The sequence below is a fragment of the Lolium perenne genome, chromosome 3 (assembly GCF_019359855.2).
Source record: "Lolium perenne isolate Kyuss_39 chromosome 3, Kyuss_2.0, whole genome shotgun sequence".
In the NCBI taxonomy this organism is placed as follows: Eukaryota; Viridiplantae; Streptophyta; class Magnoliopsida; order Poales; family Poaceae; genus Lolium; species Lolium perenne.
Window position 1 is genome coordinate 105,265,393 of NC_067246.2, and position 18,529 is coordinate 105,283,921.

General features: G+C 43.9%; 1 protein-coding gene across 1 annotated transcript; it reads right to left on the reverse strand.

The window, feature by feature from the left end:
• Window positions 1-11,023: 11,023 nt before the first annotated feature.
• LOC127342067 (uncharacterized) lies at window positions 11,024-18,378 on the reverse strand. Its single transcript, XM_071828083.1, has 9 exons — window positions 17,754-18,378; window positions 17,632-17,669; window positions 16,418-16,487; window positions 14,620-16,300; window positions 14,376-14,494; window positions 13,804-13,951; window positions 12,644-12,754; window positions 11,751-11,869; window positions 11,024-11,327 (listed from the first exon to the last, which is right to left on the reverse strand). The coding sequence occupies exons 1-2, from the start codon at window positions 18,195-18,197 to the stop codon at window positions 17,649-17,651; spliced, it is 465 nt and encodes a 154-aa protein (XP_071684184.1). The 5' UTR covers window positions 18,198-18,378; the 3' UTR covers window positions 11,024-11,327; window positions 11,751-11,869; window positions 12,644-12,754; window positions 13,804-13,951; window positions 14,376-14,494; window positions 14,620-16,300; window positions 16,418-16,487; window positions 17,632-17,648.
• Between the last annotated feature and the right edge of the window lie 151 nt (window positions 18,379-18,529).

An 18,529-nucleotide genomic window follows, 5' to 3' on the forward strand; every position in this document is an offset into this window, starting at 1 on the left:
TAGGTAGGTATGGTGGACACAAATGGCATAGGTTTTGGCTCAAGGATTTGGATGCACGAGAAGTATTCCCTCTCAGTACAAGGCTTTGGCTAGCAAGGTTGTTTGAAGCAAACACAAGTATGAACCGGTACAGCAAAACTTACATAAGAACATATTGCAAGCATTATAAGACTCTACACTGTCTTCCTTGTTGTTCAAGCACTTCACCAGAAAATATCTAGACTTTAGAGAGACCAATCATGCAAACCAAATTTCAACAAGCTCTATGGTAGTTCTTCATTAATAGGTGCAAAGTACATGATACAAGAGCTAAAACATGATCTATTTGAGCACAACAATTGCCAAGTATCAAATTATTCAAGACCATATACCAATTACCACGTGAAGCATTTTCTGTTTCCAACCAAATAGCAATCAACGAAGCGGTTTTCAACTCCGCCATGAACATTAAAAGTAAAGCTAAGAACACCAGTGTTCATATGAAACAACAGAGCGTGTCTTTCCCCCACACAAAGAATGCTAGGATCCGATTTTATTCAAACAAAAACAAAAACATACAGACGCTCCAAGTAAAGCACATAAGATGTGACGGAATAAAAATATAGTTTCACTAGAGGTGACCTGATAAGTTGTCGATGAAGAAGGGGATGCCTTGGGCATCCCCAAGCTTAGATGCTTGAGTCTTCTTGAAATATGCAGGGATGAACCACGGGGGCATCCCCAATCTTAGACTTTTCACTCTTCTTGATCATATTGTATCATCTTCCTCTCTTGATCCTTGAAAACTTCCTCCACACCAAACTCAAAACAAACTCATTAGAGGGTTAGTGCATAATCAAAAATTCACATATTCAGAGGTGACATAATCATTCTTAACACTTCTGGGCATTGCCCAAAGCTACTGAAAGTTAATGGAACAAAGAAATCCATTCAACATAGCAAAAGAGGCAATGTGAAATAAAAGGCTGAATCTGTCAAAACAGAACAGTCCGTAAAAGACGAATTTTTTAGAGGCACTTAACAGGCTCAAATGAAAAAACTCAAATTGAATGAAAGTTGCGTAAATATCTGAGGATCACACACGATAATTGGCAGATTTTTCTGAGTTACCTACAGAAAGAACTACTCAAATTCGTGACAGCTAGAAATCTGTTTCTGCGCAGAAATCCAAATCTAGTATCAACCTTACTATCAAAGACTTTACTTGGCACAACAATGCAATAAAGTAAAGATAAGGAGAGGTTGCTACAGTAGTAACAACTTCCAAGACTCAAATATAAAACAAAAGTGCAGAAGTAAAATAATGGATTGTCTCCCATAAGCGCTTTTCTTTAACGCCTTTCAGCTAGGCGCAGAAAGTGTGAATCAAGCATTATCGAGAGATGAAGTATCAACATTATTACCAGGGGAGTTGGGAGTTTTCTCAACAATGCATTGTATCTTGTCTATGTAAGTAACTCCTCTTTCGTTGCTCTTAGGCTTACTATCATCATCAAACAAATTTTCAGGAACAAGTCAAGCATAGTTATTTTCTAGAGCTTCATGCATCCCTAGGAGCTTACTAGGTATCGGTACTTTAATCTCCCCCTCACCATTGACGTTATTAGTGTACTTTAATATATCCATGTCTATCTTTTCAAGTGTTTTTGCAAAATCGGTACAAAAGCCAAGCCTCTTATGCTTAATAAAAACTTTTCTAGCTTCTTTAGCTACATCACCAAATTCTTTAAGAAGGGTTTCTAAAACAAAATCTCTCTTTTCTCCCATTTCCATATCAGAGAGTGTAAGAAACATATGTTGCATTATAGGATTGAGATTAACAAATCTAGCTTCCAACATGTGCACTAAAGAGGTTGTAGCAATTTCATAATTAGGAGCAAGTTCTACCAAGGATCTATCTTCAAAATCTTCAACCATACTAACATGAGTGAAAAATTCTTCTATATTATCTCTTCCAATGATAGACCCTTGCCCTACCGGTATATCTTTCAGAGTGAACTTAGGAGGAAGCATGATGAAATAAGCAAAAGTAAACTAATAAAGTAAATGCAAGTAACTAATTTTTTTTGTGTTTTTGATATAAGAAAACGAACAAGACAGAAAATAAAATAAAGTAAAGCAAATAACTAATTTTTTTGTGTTTTTGATATAAGAAGTAAACAAGACAGAAAATAAATAAAGCAAGTAACTAATTTTTTTGCGTGTTTTTGATATAGAGAAAGCAAACAAAACAGAAAATAAAATAAAGTAAAGCAAGACAAAAACAAAGTAAAGAGATTGGATGTGAGAGACTCCCCTTGCAGCGTGTCTTGATCTCCCCGGCAACGGCGCCAGAAAAAGTGCTTGATAACGCGTGAACCACACGTCTGTTGGGAACCCCAAGAGGAAGGTGTGATGCGTACAACAGCAAGTTTTCCCTCATTAAGAAACCAAGGTTATCGAACCAGTAGGAGATGAAGGCCACGTGAAGGTTGTTGGTGGAGGAGTGTAGTGCGGCGCAACAACAGGGATTCCGGCGCCAACGTGGAACCTGCACAACATAATCACAATACTTTGCCCCAACTTAACAGTGAGGTTGTCAATCTCACCGGCTTGCTGTAAACAAAGGATTAAACGTATGGTGTGGAGAATGATGTTTGCTTGTAGAAAACAACAGAGAACAAAGATTGCAGTAGATTGTATTTCAGATGTAAAAGAATGGACCGGGGTCCACAGTTCACTAGTGGTGTCTCTCCAATAAGATAAATAGCATGTTGGGTGAACAAATTACAGTTGGGCAATTAACAAATAGAGAGGCACATGCATATCATGATGACTACTATGAGATTTAATTAGGGCATTACGACAAAGTACATAGACCGCTATCCAACATGCATCTATGCCTAAAAAGTCCACCTTTGGGTTAGCATCTGCACCCCTTCCAGTATTAAGTTGCAAACAACAGACAATTGCATTAAGTATGGTGCGTAATGTAATCAACACAAATATCCTTAGACAAAGCATTGATGTTTTATCCCTAGTGGCAACAGCACATCCACAACCTTAGAACTTTCTGTCACTATCCCAGATTCAATGGAGGCATGAACCCACTATCGAGCATAAATACTCCCTCTTGGAGTTACAAGTATCAACTTGGCCAGAGCCTCTACTAGCAACGGAGAGCATGAAAGAACATAAACAACACATATATGATAGATTGATAATCAACTTGACATAGTATTCAATATTCATCGGATCCCAACAAACACAACATGTAGCATTACAAATAGATGATCTTGATCATGATAGGCAGCTCACAAGATCTAACATGATTGCACAATGAGGAGAAGACAACCATCTAGATACTGCTATGGACCCATAGTCCAAGGATGAACTACTCACGCATCAGTCCGGAGGCGGGCATGGTGATGTAGAGCCCTCCGGTGATGATTCCCCTCTCCGGCAGGGTGCCGGAGGCGATCTCCTGAATCCCCCGAGATGGGATTGGCGGCGACGGCGGCTCTGGAACTTTTTCCGTATCGTGGCTCTCGGTAATAGGGTTTTCACGATGGAGAGTTTAAGTAGACGGAAGGGCAGAGTTGGGGGAGGCACGGGGGCCCCACACCATAGGCCGGTGCGGGCCCCTCCTTGGTCGCGCCGCCCTATGGTTAGGGCGCCTCGTGGCCCCACTTCGTATCCTCTTCGGTCTTCTGGAAGCTCCATGGAAAAATAAGACCCTGGGCGTTCGTTTCGTCCAATTCCGAGAATATTTCCTGTGTAGGATTTCTGAAACCAAAAACAGCACAAAACAGGAACTGGCGCTTCGGCATCTCGTTAATAGGTTAGTGCCGGAAAATGCATATGAATGATGTAAAGTGTGTATAAAATATGTGAGTATTGTCATAAAACTAGCATGGAACATAAGAAATTATAGATACGTTTGAGACGTATCACCGGCCCACTGCGTGTCTCGCACGAGCAGGCCGCCTGACAGCGGGACCCGCTTGTCAGCGTGTTATAATCGCCGAAACGGTATGTTTGAATGAGGGCCACAGGATTAGATCAAGATCGGACGGTTCACGTGCGTCGTCGTCGACGACGAGCACGAGCTCACTGGCGGCGAGCACCAGGGGGTCGGAGGGCTAACCAGTGGCTGGCGACGAGCGACGTTGATGCACGGCGAGGTTGTCGACGACAGCGGTCCTCCTGGTACAAGTGGTGGCTCCTGGGCGGCTCCTACCGTCGTCTTCATCTGCGGTGGCTCCGCGGACTCCGGCGAGCAATTGGCGGGCTACGGGTGAAATTGGGAGGTGGGAGAGCTCGAGGAGGGGTTATGAGATGAGAGGAGTCGATTGGTGTGAAGAGTTGGAGCTAGGGTGGCCTCCATTTATAGCGAGCGATCGAGTCCGAGGCGCACGGGTTCGGTCGACCATTGTGTCGGCGATATAGTAGCGGAGCGGCGTGGGTGATGACGCAGCGACGTTGGCGACGTCATGGCGAGCACGGAGGGCTTGACGGCACAGAAAATGGAGCGCTGACGCGAGCGGGAGGGTGACGCGAGCTCACAGTATCGTGGCGGAAAGTCTTCGATGGTGACGACGGCGACCGTCCTCTCCGGCGCAAGCGAGCATATCTGGGAGGTTGCTGGGGTACTGTTGCGTGAGTGTGTGAGAGGATAGGTCAAGGGGAGGTCAGCAGTGACGAGGGGAGACGATGCTCTTGCGCGCTCTGGCGTGCACACGTCGGCGTCCTGGCATGTTCTGGACGTCACGGGCACGGCTCGTGCTGGTCGGTGTGCTCCTCTCCTTGGCCAACAGCTGGCACAAGCAGGTGCAGTAGAGTGTGGTGAGTCTCCAAGACATGGTGTGATAGGCTGGAGAGGGGTGGAGAGGAGAATGGCATGGGGTGTGCCATGATGCCACGGCATGGTGGTGTCCTTGACGTTTTCATGCATGATCACTGGTCTCTGATGCTTGGTAATGTTCACTGAGTGCAAGAGGAGACTGGTGATGACCTAAGGCTCGATGGTTTAGTCCAAAACATGTTGGATATAAGGATGTATGGGGTTGGCAGATTAGTGCACATAATGTGTTTGATGAAATGGCCGCAAGAAACTAATTTTTGAATTTTGGCACAAAATTTTATGGGTGTGTCCCACATAATGTTTGGCATCTCCTGGTGGTGTTGGTTTGCAAAATGAAGTTGGTTTGAGAAAATCCAAAATGGGTATGATCTTAAATCTGATTTGATGTTGCCACTTTGCTTGATTATATTAAGCAATTGAAAAAGAATTTGCCATGTTGGTCTTCATCAAATGTGTTCACCTTGATGAGGTCCTGGATGAGGTGCAAAGTGTTGAGAGGGTTTGGTTTAGAAATCTCTTAATACAGGGGCTCAAAGTGGGCACCCTGATATAAATTGTCAAAATGACCATTATCATATGTGAGTGGGTTTTGCTATTTTGTTTGGTTTGTTTTGTATTCCTTTGATTCAAAAGTGATTCTTATGTGTTTAGTAAGGTTTCTAAACCATTGACACAAGCTAAGATGGCCTAGGTTAGAGTTTTGCAAAAATAGCCATAGCCTCATATGTGAAACTATTTTGATTTTCTTCCCTTTTTTTTTGTCTCTCTTTGATCCAAATAATCATGGTTTAGGGTTTAGTTAGTGTTAGGTTGGGTTTAACAATGGTTCACAACCATTTAGCTAAAGTAAAAATGGCATAGGCCAAGATTTGCAAATATGGCCATATGCTCTCATATGCCCTTTTTCTTTTATTTTGTTTTTCTTTTTATTTTGTTTCTTTTTGACTTCAATGATCAAGGGTTAGGGTTTAGGAACCTTTCCAAACACTTTCACAAACAATCATGGCAAAGATCATCACATACATGCATGAGCACTATGCACATAACTTGATTTAATTAAAGTTTTTGTTGGCTCCAAATTTGGAAAAAAGGAAATTTGCATTTCTTCTTTGTTTTTTTAAATTTGGGATGTTACAAACCTTCCCCCCTTAAACAAAATCTCGTCCCGAGATTTAAGAAAAGTAGGAATCCTAAGAGAGATTGGGCAACAACTACACAATAACGCAGAAGGTGCGAGATAGAATAATTGATTTGAGTGGACTATATGTTTACCTGCCAATCTTCAATTTTAATAATTGGCAGCTATATTCGTTCTACAACATGCACTTAGAAGAGGATTTCCCTTAGATGTCCCTTGCAGAACTTCAAATATAGACTATTGATGAACTACAGCATGCAGACCATGTTCAAAAAACGATGCAAGAATGCCTACAATATACGTATATCACCAGCACTAATGTGCCTTGAATTGTATCGATATACTTCTACTATTTTAGGAAAACAATGTTCTACGACTGCCAAAATAATGCATATTTTAGCTGTGGGACGCCATGGAATCCCTGTGTTAGAAAGTAAGCTCACAATCATTGTTGCTGCTATTTACTTTCTATTCTCTTCGAAGGCAGGCATGGATGAACTGTTCCTTTTCTTAACTCATTGTGCTTTTCTTGACTTCTCGCTGCTAGTTGTATCAGCAAGAAAAACTAAACTCGGTTTGAAAGTCGTTGCACAGCATGCAGTGCTATCAATTCGAATCAGAAGTGCTCATCAGCCCAAGCACCGCCGATAGAGACTGGTCCTTGTCCTCTTCAAGGTGTTTCTGTTGATATCCAGTGTTGATGGTATCTCCAATGTGTTACTAACAAAACACGACGATCTATGAAGGAAACAGAAAACCACAATAGAGCTGTAAACATGATAGCATGGGCATATCTTTTCCAATCATAATGTAAATTTGTAATATCTTAATTTTCTTAAGAAATACTTAATCATATATAGTAACAGCAAGGCCTTTAATTATCATCACTAAATAAGTATGATATAAAGCTAAATATGCTGCAGGGTACTCTGAAGAAAGTTAAAAATTGTCTACTTCTAGACATTTACATTGGTTAAATATTTTAAAAATTGAAAGAGATCGCTAAATACAAAGAGGACATCACAGCATATATGACTCGGCTGTAAAATGTATAGTTTCCTGATAAAATACCTGGTCAGAACATGCAAAGGCATCCAAGAGTACTGTGAGTTACAGCCAGAAAAAAACATAGGCCAAATAGAGGGAGTAGATCTCATACATTACTGGGAACTACACGTGAAGTGGACAAACAGTACGAACAAATCACTGGGGCTCATAGACGCGTCAATCTTATTTTTAGGTAACTAAAAAATTGCACTTCTCCAGAAACATGAAAATAGTTCTTCCGTTTGTAGGAATAGTCCCAGCTTGCTAAAGAAACAACCTAACACACTGTAATTTAGACCCAAGATAAGAAGTTTCTTGCAACAAACTTAGGCCTCAGAAAACTAAATTTACCAACCCAACACTACAAAAATGATCTCATCTAAACACAAAGATCGATGAAAAGTATGATGTTATACCTAAATGAGTATACCATGTGATACTTCAACAGCTTCACATCAACCTGTCATTAGTTGTGTATGCCAGCTGTGCGTGTCGGCGTTGGTGCGTGGTTGCTGAAGCCAACGGATTGTTCTCCTTCTAGTTCATGTTGATGCACGTGCTTGAGGCTGTGACTGCCAAGGCCTTGAGTAGTTTCAGGAGAATAACGCAGTACACTGGAGGGAATCAGAGTTCAATTTGTAATGCGCCTGATAAATCAAAGCTATCCAGTGGAAAACAGAGATTTGAGAGGCAGAAAGGATCAATTAGATTACATGCATCTGAAGTCGTAGGCCGTAGCAATGGCAACCTCGCGGTTCTTGCTGAGGGTCATGCCAGGCACGTACCCCATCATTACCATCATCCTCGCAACCTTCCCGTTTACCTCCGGGCTCCCCAGCCTTGCCGGCGGCACCTGGTACCTCTCCCAGATTAGTCGCCCGCTGCCGTCATTGCTGGATGTACTGAACCTGCTGCTGCTGCCGCTGCTCGATGTTGGAGGCTTGGAGCGCATGCGTTATGTTGAAAGCGGACGCAGTGGGCTCCATCTTGCTTTGGTTCAAGACGTTGCTGGTGATGGTGAGCGCTGTAGCTGCTGCTTGCGGGACATGTGCATGGTTCATGGTTTGCATCTGGCAGTTGTTGATGGCCATCCGCATTGATGTTTCCCCGTGAGGGTTAGTTCTTGTCTCCTTAATCTTTCAAACCTATATCCAGCGACAACACACTTTGCTTATCCTCCCCATCCTTCTATCCTGTTTGATTAGCTTTTGTCTATGCACAAGACTGCAATAGGGAAAGAAGGTTATAGGTGGTGCTGGGAGAACGGGGAGGAGAAGATACGACTGATGGCATCTCGGGGAGATGGCAGACATGCACCATGATCTCTTTTTTTCGCGAAAACGCAAAGCTTGCGTTTCGATTCATTGATAGAAAAGGAGTTTACATTACGAGCCTAAGAAAAGGCCGAACGCCCACAGTACACACCCGACACTCAAACTAGACTACGACAAAAAGGCCGAAAATCCGTCGAGTGCTCCTCCAGGACGCTGCAGAGTGAGCTCCTCCGCAAGACAGAACCCTTGCCGATGAAAGTCGCAGTGCTTGTGCATCGTCGAAATTACCAAGAGCCTGCCAGCCGCAGCCAAGACGCGTGCCACCTGAATCCCGCGAGCCCACCACGGCTCAGCTGGGAGCATTGCTGCTCCGGCCTCGACCCAGATCCAAGGAACGCCGTCGGCGCAGCGGCTAGCTCCCGACAACCTCGACAGACGTGCGAGCGTGCAGTCTTCAGCAGCCCGCCAACAAACACAGAGGCCAGCCCACCACTGCGCATCCAGAGGCATGCTCGCGCTGTTCGAGGAAGATCCTCGTCGCGCAAGCCACCGCGATAGCACTCGAGAGGCCGGCGCGCTACCTGCATCGCAAGACACCTCCCATGTGGTCAGCGCTGAGATCCACGAGGAAGAACTACGGCCCGGACTCAAATTCCCAAGACTACGCCTCCAAGGAGGGTACGACGTCCAAGACGTCGTCGTCGCCCGATTTGGCTAGCCAAATCTGAGGTATTCACCCGGAGCATGAGACCCTAGGCAAGGGAGGTGCCGAAACTCCTCGATGACGCCACAAGAGGAAAACGGCGCCCTCAGGCGTCGCCGTCACCGGCCCCGAAAGGCAGGGCTTTCGCCCAGAGCATGGTTCCTCACCACTGCAGGCACTGTCCATCCTTCGCCAAGACCTCCTGCGCTGACCCTTTTCTCTCAAAGCGCTAGCCTCGGCAGCGCAACCCGTCGGCAGCACGTCCAGCGCGCCAGGTCGGGGGCAGCCATACCCCCAAAGGGACAGGCCGCCTAAGAGGGGCACTACCGAGCCGCAAGCGGCGCAGGTGCCACCATGGGGTGGGCCGCTGCGGGACTGCACACATCCACCTCAGAGAGCATCGCCGGCCACCCAGCACCGTCAACCTTGTCGCCAGCGCCGCACGGACGCCACGAGCCGCCACGCCAAGATGGCATAGGGTTCCGCTCAACCCGGCCAGAGCAGCAGCACCATGCGCTCGGAGCCGAGGAGGACGGACAAGGAGGAGGTGCCTGGCCGTACCCAGGCGTAGGAGGGCAGAACGGCCAGGGCCCACCAAACCCAGATCGGGCCCGAAGGGCCCAGACCCGAGCCAGCAAGCCCGCGCCGCCATGGCGCCATCTCCGGCCGCCCAGCACCACCTGCCGCCGCGCGCCGCTGCCGTCCCAACGCCGTCGCCGCTATCCCTGGGGCCATTGCCGCCGTCGCGGCCACCCGAGGATACGACTGGCCGCGCCGCCCGCCGCCGGACTTGGTGGCAGCCCGAGAGCAGCCGCCGCCTCCGGGGCCGCGGGGTCGCCGCCACGCCACGAAGCCTCCACGCCGCTGATGAGGCAGCCGCGCCGCCGCGCCCCTCGTCAAGCGCGCCGCCCTCACCGGCCCCGTCGGCCCGCGCTAGGTCTTCCACGTGAGGGGGAGAGGAGTCCTCGCCGCCGCTAGCGCCCGGGCTTTGCCCAGCGACGCCCTCCGGCGGCGGCGAGGGGAGGGAGGAGCCGGGGGGAGGGGTCTGGGCCGGTGGCGGCTAGGGTTCCCTCCCGTCGCCCACGGGAGCGATGAGGGGGAACGAGCGTTCTCTAGATCTATCTGTTTCGAGATTGTCTTCTGGAACTGACACCACATGCACCATGATCTGGAATCAACAATGTCGAGTGGACAGGATAACTTGAGGAAAGAATGCCATGGCGGAGATTAAAGCCTACGCCGACTCCAAATAATCATCTGTTTGATGCAACTCCGACAAACAACATATCAATCGATCTGTGGGCGTTAGGGCATACCGCTGAATCAATTCCATCAAATTAAGAATTATGCTCCTGCAGGAGAAATTCTTAGAATCCGCATCTTCCATCAATGGCGGCCAGAACGGGATTAAGAGTACTTCTCGGATTCGCAACCACTTGCCATTAAAGTTGTCGCGCCGCCGCCATGGCCGCCACCATGGCTCCACCGTCCAATTCCATCTTCCCAAACCGTCGACGACAGTACGAAACCTCGGCATCATTGATTTCTTCCAGACCTTGGCTGGTGCCGGATATGGCCGTGCGAGCACACTCTCCTCCTGGTCCGACGACCAGTTGAACAATAGAGCAGTTTTTCAGAGCACGTGCGCACCTCATGCACAGTAAAGAAATTTTGGAGAGAGAAGAGTGTCTTTTTCTGAGAGGATTTTGTCTTTTCTGGGAGAGATTACTCAAAGTTTTGGACTATGTGCATGTAGGGGAGATAGTGCCAAACAAGAAAAGTCAAACATCTAGATTTGGATGGAAATGAATGGTGAGGATAGGCATGTGTGCTGCGCACCTGCACCATTGAAGATTTCCCGTTGAACAATCCTGCTTTGATATCACTAGATTTAGATATGCGCCTTGGCGCACGATCCCGTGAAACTCGAACCGATATACGTCTAAATAGAAATACGTTTTATTGAATTTAGAAAACAAAGTTAATAAGGTGAAATTAGACCCAACCACACAAAAACAAACGGAACAACAATACTTATATACAATCATGAAAATAGTTTTAAATATACTACTTCCACTGATTTGAAAAAGTGCCAGATGATTAATACAATTGTTCGTTTGACACTTAAAACCTTCTAGAATCAGAAATTTCATCTTTGCTGATTTTTCAAGTTCCTCGGCACTAACTGGGTGCTAGGCAAGCTCGATGTGGATGGGATCAGAGCCTCCATCACAAGCGCCAGCTTCAGATTCTGCTTGGGCTTTCTGCCGGTGCCATATGGGTCGGCCATCTCGAAGAAGGTAGATCCACTGGAGGTCAACCCTATCAATGGCGTGGTCACAATATGCATAAGACAGTAGATGCAGAACATGTTACGTCACCATATGCTTAGCAACACTGGCTTAATTGCACCAAAACAGATCATTATAATAGGTGGTTTAGCCAGAACTTGTTTCAGTAGCTTGGTAAAGTTGTAAATATAGTTACTTGAATCAACTGAAAATTATACATGGATCAGTCTAATCCAATCAACCAGAATCAATGAATGAATTCTAACAGCAGATCGTGGTACCAAAACACCTAAAATCCATCAAAGACATTCCAAGGAAACATGTTTAACCATATCTGAAACTGGTATTAGACAGTTTAGATAGTGCAGCAATCAAGTATCCCTGCAGCACTTTCAGTTTTAGCTAATCGTTTCAGCCATCTGCTTATAAGACCAGGATTGCATAAAGAGCTCACCGCTGAAATAGTTAGTATCTCTCATAGCATCAGGCCAACCTCATACACCCCGTTGCAGTGGAAGGTGAAGGTATCGTACGCAGAATATTAAGCTAAATCACATGGGAGTGGCTCCATACCTGGAAATGTCAATTTGTTATCATCATCTTTCCAAAAAAATAGAGGTAATGAGCACATTCATGATTAGGACTTGGAAGGACAAAAGCAAGACAAAGAAGAAACTAACAACTCTGAATCATCTTGTGATCATAAGAAAAATAATATCTCTTCTTTCAATAGCATGATATATTAAAGAAAAGGAGTGCACAAATATCGTACAATTTCAACCTATATGTGAATAAAATAAAAAACTCGAAATTGTCCTCAATATAACCTAAGGTGCCTTTGAACTTTCCCACTGCTTATTCCATCCAAAGGATATAAAAGCATTGATAATTATTTAAGAGCGGAAATTTTATATGGTGAAAAATCACAAAATCAGTTATCATGTAAGCACGGAAGAAACAATAAGCCAGCGCAAATCCGACATGAGCTCATATATTCATGAGGAAAATCATAAATTAGCAACCACCAGTAATATAAACATGAAAACATAATGCTAAATGGGAAGAAGATATCAAGCAGATACAGACTTCCAACATACAATAAATGAAATAAATAAACACAAGCATCTATATCTTCTTCCGCCTGTGCTAACGCAAAAGACACAAGGAGTATTGGGAGAGGACAAAGCCAGAAGCAAAGGAGAAGAATCAATTACGCTCTACAGGAACTACATTATTCTAAGTTGTCTATTTGTACGGATAGTAAATTATATTACTCTTCAATCCATTAGGGTCTGTGTAGATACATACCGCTATTTAGCACTACAACAACAATAGTGTTCATCATACCTGAAAAAATAATGGCACACCAGATGCATGTATTCAGAAATTTTCCCATAGATCTGTCTATCTGTCTTCTCTTCTTCTCCCCACGGGAAATCAAATCATATATCTCAGCGGCTGCCAAAAAACATATATCTCTCAGTGCAGAGTTGAAACATAAACAATCTTGAATCATTACATATCTTATGAAACACTACTCCACGACACCATAAAGCATGGTAATGAACATACATAATGTTTAAAGGCAGAAACAATCTTCATAAAATATAATAACCACTGCATATCAAATTAATGTGTACTAAATAATATGACTATTTTAGGTGCAGCAGCATTTCAAGCACGGCCAAAGTAAGGATGATAACCTGCTGACGCTCAATATACTACTGCTTGAAAGCACCCAGTTCCTTACAAAGTGCACAAGACTTGAATATCTACTGCCAAAAAATAACTGAATGGTATTGTCTCGCTTTAACATTTTGCCTATAGCACGATACACAACTGTAAAGATATGCTAGTTGCAGGTGTATACAAATCCACACCAGCTAACATGTATAAGTTGTCGTGACTTTTCCATTTTTTAGAAAGATAATTTGCCCCATCTTATTGACATATGGGAAGGCCTAAAGATAATAAGGCTGAAGCTGGACCTAGAAATGAGCCATGGATATATACGTAAAAGAATTTCTCCAGGTATTGTTGTTACTCGAAACTAAAATCAGAACCAAAAAATTATTCCTAAACATTCACACACAAAAGAGCAAACCCAAAGCTATTGGATGTTAATTATCTATCGTTTTATATAAAGCCAGAGAGATTGTCATCATTACTTATGAATAAGTTCTTTGAATTAAATCACTATATTTTTTAGAAAAGTGAAGCTGATATGGTTCCCACTTCCCCCATGTTGTTCAACTGTTACCACCTTACATGAATTGGTGTGCAGCTGCACCACTATTGAAGTATTTACTTTTGGGTACAGTTAACCTAGTAGGAAAAAGAGGGCTTGAGCTTCTTCAAAGGCTATGACATGAAAAAATAATGAACCGCCCAAAGCTGAATTGATTTGAATAACCCGGGGATGATCAATACAATTGCGTTTGACAATTAAAACCTTCTAGAATCAGAAAATTCATCTTTGGTGACGTTTCAAGTTCCTTGGCACTAACCGGGCGAGCAGGCGCTAGGCGAGCTCGACGTGGACAGGATCGGAACCCCCATTTCAAGCACCGGCCTGAGATGCAGCAGGCTTTCTGCCGGTGCCGTATGGGCCTGCCATCTCGAGGAAGGGAGAGCCACTGGAGGCTAGGGTCAACCCTATCACAGGCATGGTCGCAATATGCATAAGACGGTAGATGCAGAACATGATACATCACTATATGCTAAGCAACATTGGATTAATTGCACCAAAACGGATCAATATTATAGGTGGTTTAGCCAGAACTTGTTTCAGTAGCTTCGTAAAGTTGTAAATATAGTTACTTGAATCAACTGGAAATTATACATGGATCAGTCTAATCCAATCAACCAGAATCAATGAATGAATTCTAACAGCAAATTGTGGTACCAAAACACTTAAAAGCCATCAAAGACATTCCAAGGAAACATGTTTAGCCAGATATCTGAAACTGGTATTAGATGGTTTAGATAGCGCATCAATCAAGTATCCCTGAACCTTTTAGTTTTAGCTAATTGTTTCAGCCATCTGCTTATGAAGATCAGGATTGCATAAAGAGCTCACCGCTGAGATAGTTAGTACCTCTCATAGCATCATGCCAACCTCACACACCTCGTTGCAGTGGAAGGTGAATGTATCGTACATAGAAGATTAAGCTAAATCACATGGGAGTGGTTCCGTACCTGGAAATGTCAATTTGTCATCATCATCTTTCCAAAAATTAGAGGTATGGCTTCCATTGAGCTATATATGCTGCAGAATTGCAGCAATCAGTTAATGAGGTCTTAACTTGGGCCTATAGCCTTACGTGATAAGCATGAGACCTCTGTCAAAAGGAGTTTCCATCAAGTCTGAGATGTTGCCATCAGGTGAAAGCTCTCTCAAAAAACACAGAAAACAAATTATTTGATACTACATTGACATAGGACCAAATTAAACAACCATAAGCATAGCCGGCTGGAAGTACACTCCAATTTATAAGTTCTATAAAAGAAACAGCTAGCAACTTCAGATATACAGAGAACCACTGAAGTATGACTGACAACTTAATTCTGATGTTAGTCTGAACCTTATTAGCGTCTTTTTGACATGTACTGGAGCATGGCTTTACTCACCATTTTGGCATCGGAGGTTTCTCCAAGATAGAAAGAGAGGAAGTAAACACTTGTAGAGTCATAGGCATGTTTAGTTCAAAGTTGGAGTGTTGCATTCTCAAATATAACACCGCCACTTGCGACCCAAGTGAATGGGTAACACCCAGAATTGAATAGAGTTACTTATGGTAGCTATTAATCATCTATTTGCAAAGGCGCAAAAATGACATGAAACAAATAGCTGTATCAGGTTACGTACTTCCAAGCAGCCCTGCATGATGCCACCATGGATAGGAGGGAAGCTCTCGTTTTATGTGTAGGTAGCCAATGGAGCTATTACTTTTGCAATACAGATGGATGCACTGAACACTTTAATTAGTTCTACACCTGAATAATTGATATGTAGTAGTGTTTCTCGGTTAATAATTTCTTATACGAATCCATAATTAAATCTAATCTGTTATGTGCCATGATATGTAAAAAAAAGGTAACCTTACAGAGTTCAACCGGACAGCTTCTACAAAAAATGTACAAGTGTTTCATGCGTAGTATTTATATCCCTAAGTCTATTTTCTGGCCTATAATTAAATGTTGTGAACAATATTACTCACTTCAGCTTATATTTAAGATTTTTGGACCAACAAATCACTTGCTTGAACTCTTAGGTGATTGGCTGTGTCTTATGACGATCCATGGCAGTGCAGGTTCGAAAGGCTTTAGCTTGGATTAGGTTGCTGGTTTCCATTGGCATCGAACGCATGCATAAGGAAGCATTATTGATGCAGCTAATAGAGAAGAACTTCATGGAAACGGAATTACCCCTCAGGGTCCAGTGCAATACGCTCTTCACAACAGGGCGTGATTTCTATGTAAATAAACAATCTAGTGCTTCATGAATAAAGAAGACCATATAAGTAAGAACAAAGCAAACTGGTAACCACTAAGAAAGGGATTTTTTTTTGGGTAAATCAGTATAAAGAATAAGTAGTTAAATGAAAATGCATTATATGTCAACTGCAACTCTGCTTTGAAAACAAAATTTCTTAAATTCTAACACAGGACTTCTTCGGTGGTATTGGAAGGCATACAAAAAACAGACCAATATTTTCCATTTTTTACATGGATAAAGCGTGCACCCAATCGTATTGCAGTTCTTTAAGAATATTCTTCATATTGCATTATTAGATGCCTACTCTAGTAGTAAAAAAGTCCAACAAATGAATAATATACTTATATAGCAGCAAGTGAAGGAACAAAGTAGAAGCTGGTAACACAAGCGGTAACGGTGGAGTTTGGTACCTTACCTAGATAACATCGTTGGGTTCAGGCTCAGTGACCATATTGCACGGAGCTTGCATCAATTAACGAATCCACGATCCATCAAACACTTCAGTACTGTACCATCAAAGCCGAGTTTAAGTTCTGAAGGTGTAAGAAATAAATATTCAACTAAGATTATCCAGGAGGATCTAAGAAATAAATATTCAACCGAGTCTCATGATGATGAATTACATGATGTATGCTACCCCAAAGGGAAAATTTCGTGAGCGGAAGATCTGAACCTGGCAGTAAACCTATCAACCTGTATACAATAAGATTAGATGAAAATTGATTTTCAGATCACGTGCTGCAAAATATACATGCTTAGAAGTTGCTTCTGGTCCTCTTAATTTTCACAAAAAAAAAATCAACATGCTAAAAAAAGAAAAGCTGGGAGAAGACCAATGCTCGAGTAACAACCCATAGCAGTCTTCTTCCTGGCATTTCTTTGCCACATGTGCAAGACCACCATCTATTGGCTGAAGCATCGCAAACCATGCAGGAATCAGTATGCACTAAGTTGTTCCTAATTCCTAGCCAAGTGACTTAGCTTGGATTATCTCCTAATAACTAACAACACACAAGATTCAACTATTTATATGGACTGGATGTTCAGATTTTCTCTCGTGCAATATGACTGGTTGCTAGAGAATATAAACGGAGGGAGAATGGATAGTTAATTCCAAGCCTAGTGAAGGAAATCTAATAGTTATCACATGACAGCGGGTGCGCGACAAGCAAAACAAAACAACCAGTAGCAACATTGTTGGAAGCCCTTCCAACCTTAGCAGCATCAGATTATGAGATTTTGACTATTCATGTACATAATAGAAAGGTTAGGGAGATAAATACTTCTTTATGAACGTATATCTTAAAAATAGATGAATATATGTATGTAGCATCGCATGTAACAGAATTTGAATGGCACAACAGTGAGATGAGAAATTACATCAGGTAGGGTAATCTCATGCTAGTGTACATCTGGAACTATGTCATCACATTATTAACCTCATTTGCCAAATAAAATCGCACAATGAGTTATTTGCAATATTGCATCATCTTTCAAACAATGCCTTTTTGTTAATTCAGTACGTTTAAAAAGAAATGCATCACATATTAAAAATCTCAAATACTATGTCCTTACACTGAATTATTAATGAGATGGGATCGACTTTCGGACTTCTAATCAAAGTAGTTCATAGGATCCAAGCTAATAAAAATCTGTTCTAAGTGTTTCTGTCTTTGATTGATCACCAAAAGATTTCTGCCTATCTTCACAAAGATAAAGAAACTCATGCCTTTAATATGGTGGATACTGTTCAAAAGGCATGTGAGCACACCAGGAAACCATTATAGCGTAAGTATGTTTGCTAAATATCAATAGTAAATACTACTTTACTTGGTACCTGTTTATTGATATCCTTCACGCCTGCATCTTGGTTCCCTGGGTTGAGCACAAATCCATGAGAAAAAAGCTATTCAAAGAAAATAGTTAAAGGAATCCATCCTGGATTTTTGTGTCTGGTACCTGGGGTGAGCAGCTGTGGAGATAGATCGTGAAGCTGGGGTAGGTTACGCAAGTGTTGCTTGTTGTTATCGGAGAGATCCCACGGAGATACTCCAGCTGCACCAGCCCAGAAGCAGAGGAGGTGAGGCGGAGGAGGGCGGCGTCCTCCTTATCAAATTGGGCCAAGCAGCGCGGATCGATGACCTTCGCCCCTGCGGTTCTCCTCCCCAATCCCATCCATCTCTCTGTAGGCGCAGCAGGATGGCAAAGAAGCCCGCCGCCGTGGCCTTTACTGCCGGAGAAGCGGAGGCAGAAGAGCGGCAGCGCCAGCGCTGAGGCAGTTGCAGCCTGATTGAGCGCCGATTGATGACCTCCACCCCCACTGTCGCCTTCGCCGCCGTCGTCTCCAGGCACGCGCTCGCCGCCGCAGTCGCCCAGGCGCGCGCTCGCCTTCACCGCCGCCATCTCCAGGTGCGCGCTCGCCGTCGCCCAGGCGCCCAGGCGCGGAGAGGAGATCACGAGGGAGGCAGAGATGAGCACGCGAGGAGGGGACGGCGGCGCTGGGGCAGATGAGGAGGCGGGGTGCGGCGGCGATGGGGCAGAGGAGGAGGCGGAGCTCGGGTGGCGGCGGGATTTAGAGCATCCCCACTCGCTCCCCACGCCCAAATCCGGCGAAATTTTCGTCCGGATTGGATGAAGATTTGGCGTGGGGAGCGCCGAAGTTCCAGCCGTCCCCCGGCAGGAAACCCCCAACCTCGACCATTTGACATATTTCAAACAAATTCAACATAAAATTT

Excerpts from the sequence above, each read along its gene's own strand:
- LOC127342067 (XM_071828083.1), bottom strand. The coding sequence starts at position 18,197 with ATGGCGGCGGTGAAGGCGAGCGCGCGCCTGGGCGACTGCGGCGGCGAG. Across the intron at positions 17,670-17,753 it reads TCCACAGCTGCTCACCCCAG|GGAACCAAGATGCAGGCGTG; the intron begins GTACCAGACACA and ends TGCTCAACCCAG.